Source organism: Gavialis gangeticus, unplaced genomic scaffold (genome assembly GCF_001723915.1).
Source record: "Gavialis gangeticus isolate Ggan-Ray unplaced genomic scaffold, GavGan_comp1, whole genome shotgun sequence".
In the NCBI taxonomy this organism is placed as follows: domain Eukaryota; kingdom Metazoa; phylum Chordata; order Crocodylia; family Gavialidae; genus Gavialis; species Gavialis gangeticus.
The window spans coordinates 157,010,741-157,015,230 of record NW_017729025.1 but is presented as its reverse complement, the minus strand read 5'-3'; the positions used below and the strand labels follow the sequence as shown (position 1 = coordinate 157,015,230).

At 39.1% G+C, this 4,490-nt stretch overlaps 1 protein-coding gene across 1 annotated transcript in view; it reads right to left on the bottom strand.

Annotated features, from left to right (window-relative positions):
- LOC109299241 (spexin-like) overlaps positions 1 to 4,289 on the bottom strand; it is a 10,666-nt gene extending 6,377 nt beyond the window's left edge. Inside the window, exons 1-4 of the mRNA XM_019519842.1 lie at positions 4,182 to 4,289; positions 3,973 to 4,064; positions 3,760 to 3,837; positions 3,611 to 3,668 (exon numbers count right to left, since the gene is read on the bottom strand). Of these exons, the coding sequence (XP_019375387.1) occupies positions 3,611 to 3,668; positions 3,760 to 3,837; positions 3,973 to 4,008 (172 nt within the window). The 5' untranslated portion in view covers positions 4,009 to 4,064; positions 4,182 to 4,289. The remainder of the gene's footprint in view (positions 1 to 3,610; positions 3,669 to 3,759; positions 3,838 to 3,972; positions 4,065 to 4,181) is intronic.
- Positions 4,290 to 4,490: the final 201 nt, after the last annotated feature.

Here is a 4,490-nt window from a genome sequence, read left to right as displayed (position 1 = left end):
CCCACCCCTGCCACCCCCTCCCACACACTCCCAGAGCATATGTATAAATGTCCACTGTTTGTAACATCTGAGACAGTCCAGTGAACTAGCAAGTGTTTCATCAACTTATCAAATGGGCAACAACTATAGCAGTTATTCTCAATGTTTTTAGACTTGACTAGAGCCTTTGACTAGAGGCACTTCTCCATAACTGTTGTAAATTGAGCAGCATCCTGTTTCAAAACTCATTTATTACAGTGCTTACTTCCTTGTTGAGGTGCTAGGCAATCGGAGCAGGGTAGCAGCCAGGCAGGGAGGAGCCTGAGCCTGAACTTATCTCCTCATACTTTCTGGCACCCTTTAAAAGATCTTGCAGCACTCCAGAGTGCTCTAGTGCCCTGCTTGAGAATCACTGATCTACAGTAATCATCACAATTGTATCTTTGGAAGCTCCTCCTTTATCTGCTAGGAGCAATGAGTGAGGTCATTTCTTCATCTTCAAGTTCTCTATGGTGGGTGGCCATTTTTAGCCAAGGGAGCAAGAATGTTTGAATGTCAGACCTAGTCAGAGTAGTTAATATAATTATACATAATTTCAGTGGCCTAGAACTCCTCTTTCTGAGGGAGGAACGACTTTCAATATTATTGTGTTCCACTTCACTGCGGTGACTTTAAGAATAATGCAATGTGATATTCAGCAGTGAAATACTAGATAGTCTCACAAGTTGACAGATACTGTGTAGGGGTCTATCTGTGAAAGTTTTGTGACCCGTGTCTATAAAAAGAATTTGGGAGAGACAGTTGTGTATAGTCCATTATTCCTATGCACTGTAAGGATATGTCCCTAGAGACAAGACTCCACCTTTTTTATTTTCTAAAGCAGTATGCTTGTCTGTGACAGTACTGGTATAGAAGTAGGCAACAGTGAAAAATCATCATCTATAACTGCTTCATAAAAAGAGGTTAAAGGAAATCTGTGGCCCATTAAGTGGCTCTTATGTAATGGAAGTACAGTTTGTATATTTGTTATGTAGGGGATACTGTATGTGGAGAGCAGAAATGTAGGAAAAGGCATGGATTTTCAGAGCTATGCACAATCATTGATTTGGGATGCAAGGATGGGAGCAGAGTTAAGGTTGGCTGTGAATTCGTAAGCAAAAATGTAAAGTGTTTTCAATTTTATAAGTTTTCAACAAACTCAGAATTTCTTAGCTTGCAAACTCTTTTCTGTAGCTGCAGCATTCTTACTAGATGCTGCTTGAAATGACAAACAAACTGACTGCTTGAAATTTGCTGTAAAGGGGGCACTGCAATTTGGAACAAAGGATGCCTGGCATTTCTGGGATCAAAACCTAGATAGTTTAAAAACAGTGCCAGCTCACTGGGCAAGATACCCTCCTTGCCTAGTGAGTTCCACAGGAGGCCAGTTAGTACATGTGAAGATTATAATAGTTGCAATATCTAGAGGGAATCCTAATATTAATTATCTGCAGACTGTAGAGGCTATACCATAGTCACTGTAATAGTTCCTGTAATAGGAGTCCTTAGAGTTGTCATAACTCCCCAGCAATATTCCTATGGCATTACCTTCTAAAATAATAGACCCATATTCAGTCCTGATTCTGACAGAATTTGGGGTATTTGCAGCTTAGTTATTACTTATTACAAGTCATATTATGTGGCCCATCTGAAGACCTCATAGTGCTAGTCAAGAGAAATAGAGCAAAAGTGATTTTAAGCTAGCTCTCTATTTCCCTTAATCCTAGGCAAGCTGATGCCCTGGCATCGATAAGAGTAGCTTCAAGGCTGTCCTAACCTGCACCAGCTGTCAGAAGTCCTAAATGCTCCTTATGAGAACCAGGGATCACTGGGGAACAGGAAAACTGTGCTGAACCACTCCTACAGCAGTGATCTCTGCACTGGACACAGGGAGGAAGAAGGAGGAAGGACCTTTATGAAAAGGGTGGCCACATGTCCTAGTCTGGCCAGGACAGACCTGGATTTTGGAGACCAGTCCCAGCCAGCATGAAAATTTAAATGAGCATCCCAAGCATGGGGCACTGTCAGGGAGGTGGAGCAGCACAAGCTGTGAAATAGGAAATCCTAGCAGACAGCAAAATTGCCATAAAATAGGTTAGCTTGCATCATGGAATGATCATTAAAAAGGGGAGATGATTGTTAACATCTGTGAAGTAAAAAAAAACCAGTGGCTCATTAACAGACCATTGACCCCTTTAGCTGCCTGAATAAGTAATATCAGAGCTACACCATGCTGCCTCACCCCTGCCTTTGCTTGCAGACTTGAGTGGGGGGGACAGGGAACAGGGGGATGTGTTCTGGATTTCACATTCTCTCATATGGTCACCCTAATTAGGAAGGTCCTATCTGTGAATCCCCTTATGTTGGGGACCAGTCCTGTGAATGGTTAAAGCAGCCTCAAGGTCATCGTGCATGCATGAAGTAAGAGAAAAATTATCCTAGTGTAAGGGAGAGTCTGGGCCCTCAGCTCTAATGTACTCCAGAAATATTCTGGTTTTTAACTTTAATCACTCTCAGGTGACTTACCTATATCAGTGTCTCAACCCCATGCAGTCAAAGGGAAAATAAAACTTTAAAAAAATGAATCAGAGTGGAATTTATGAATCCAGAGACTTGACAGTAATTCTCAATGAACTCTTTGCTTACTGCTATCTGGAAATATATTATTCCCATGATATCACATGCAATATTTCGCCAAGATGGAAAGAGCATTTCAGATGTAGTCAGCTACATCCCATGCAAATGTCACCTGGATAATATCTGCAGACACTGAGTAGGTGTACTACAAAGCCCCAGTACCTTTTATAGTACCTCAGCGCAAATGTCTTGTTAGAGGTGCCGCTGATTTTTGTGACATTAAGTTATCTGATGATAAGAAAATGCCTTTGCCCATAAATTGTTAGCTCATGTCTTTCTCCATTCTATAGACTGCTCTGGGAATCAACACAACAAAATACCTGCTTATTTATTGCACTTTAAAATACCTGCATGAAATCTTAAAACCTGCACTGGAGTGCAGGAGTCCTGTTACAGTCAGGCAGACATTGGAATGAGGGTTCATTGTTTGTTTTAAGGATTAGACACTAAGAGCAAAATAGGATTTAAAGTACACAATGCAGTCTATTTTTGCCACATGCCATCAAATTGGTTTGAGGCTGACTATAAACAAGGATGTGGAAATGTGCAGATACGGAAGTTAGGAAAACGATCTTAATTTTCTATCAGTACGGTTGCACAGTTTTTCCAAAAGGTGCATGCTTATAAAAAAGATGTTGTTTAAAATAAATGAACATCTGGTGAAGTTATGACAATCGTATTAATAGAAAAAATAACATTTCTCTTGTAATAAACTTTGTACATAATACAAACATCGTTGACAATATGCTGGTGTCAGTTTATCCTTACACAGCGTATTTATTTGCATAATGTAGGCTAATGCAACTTTCATATTGTAAATAGCTTTATTAACTAGCTAATATGTTTTTACCTAAGGTGGTGTGTTTAAAACTGCATATTACTTCATTGTTAATTTTTAATTTAACTAAGCATATATTCTTACTGCAAAAATTATATGATAGTGCATTTAACTTACATCGTCCTTTGAGGTATAGCATTGACTGTGGGCCCCAATTTCTTGCTATTATTTTACTCTGCAAGTTGCGAAAAGAAAGTAGGCATTATTTCACTGGAAATGAAACCTCTCATAAAGTGCTATAGAGGCAATTTTAATCCAAAGTTTACCTTTGGAGCACACCAAGATTCAACTATAAGAAAAACCATGAAGATGGCACAGATGCAAACCACTGCAGCTTTAGTTTTCTGTAAAAAAATAAGAACAATATTTTTGGAGATCGATGCAATTTTGCTAATTGCATCATTTTAATGATGCAGTTAGCAATATGGAGCAGATAACAGTATCAATCAAACTTCATGCATACACGGTAATCTCCTTACCATTTTAGCACGTCTGTTGTCACTCCCTTCTATCATCCAAATACTGTCAAGGATTTGGTTTGCCACACTCGCTTGTAAAGAGCTTTGAGTAGCTGATGATCAGAAAACATGCAAGTTCAGTTGGTCATGTTTCTTTCCAGCAATCTGTTTTACAAACAATAATGCATGCATACAGATTAGAATGCAAGAATTAGATATACAGTATTTACCTTCCTTCGTGATCAAAGCAAGAAAATTATGTGTCAGGCTCTTTTATACCAGGGGAGCTAATGACAGTTGTCCCCGTGAGATCTGGAAACAACCTGTGCCCAAAGGGAAAAAAATACAACACAAAAGTTGACTAAATGTCAAGCATTGTCAGTAGGTGGTGCGTACATGCAATCTGCATCTTCTGTCCTATTTGTACCACACAAACATCTGTCTATGGAGAGGGTTAAGAAAAAGTGTCCATTGTTCTTTGACTATTATACAAGCACTTTTCCATCACTTTTTTCTTTTATTTAGTTATTTATGTAATA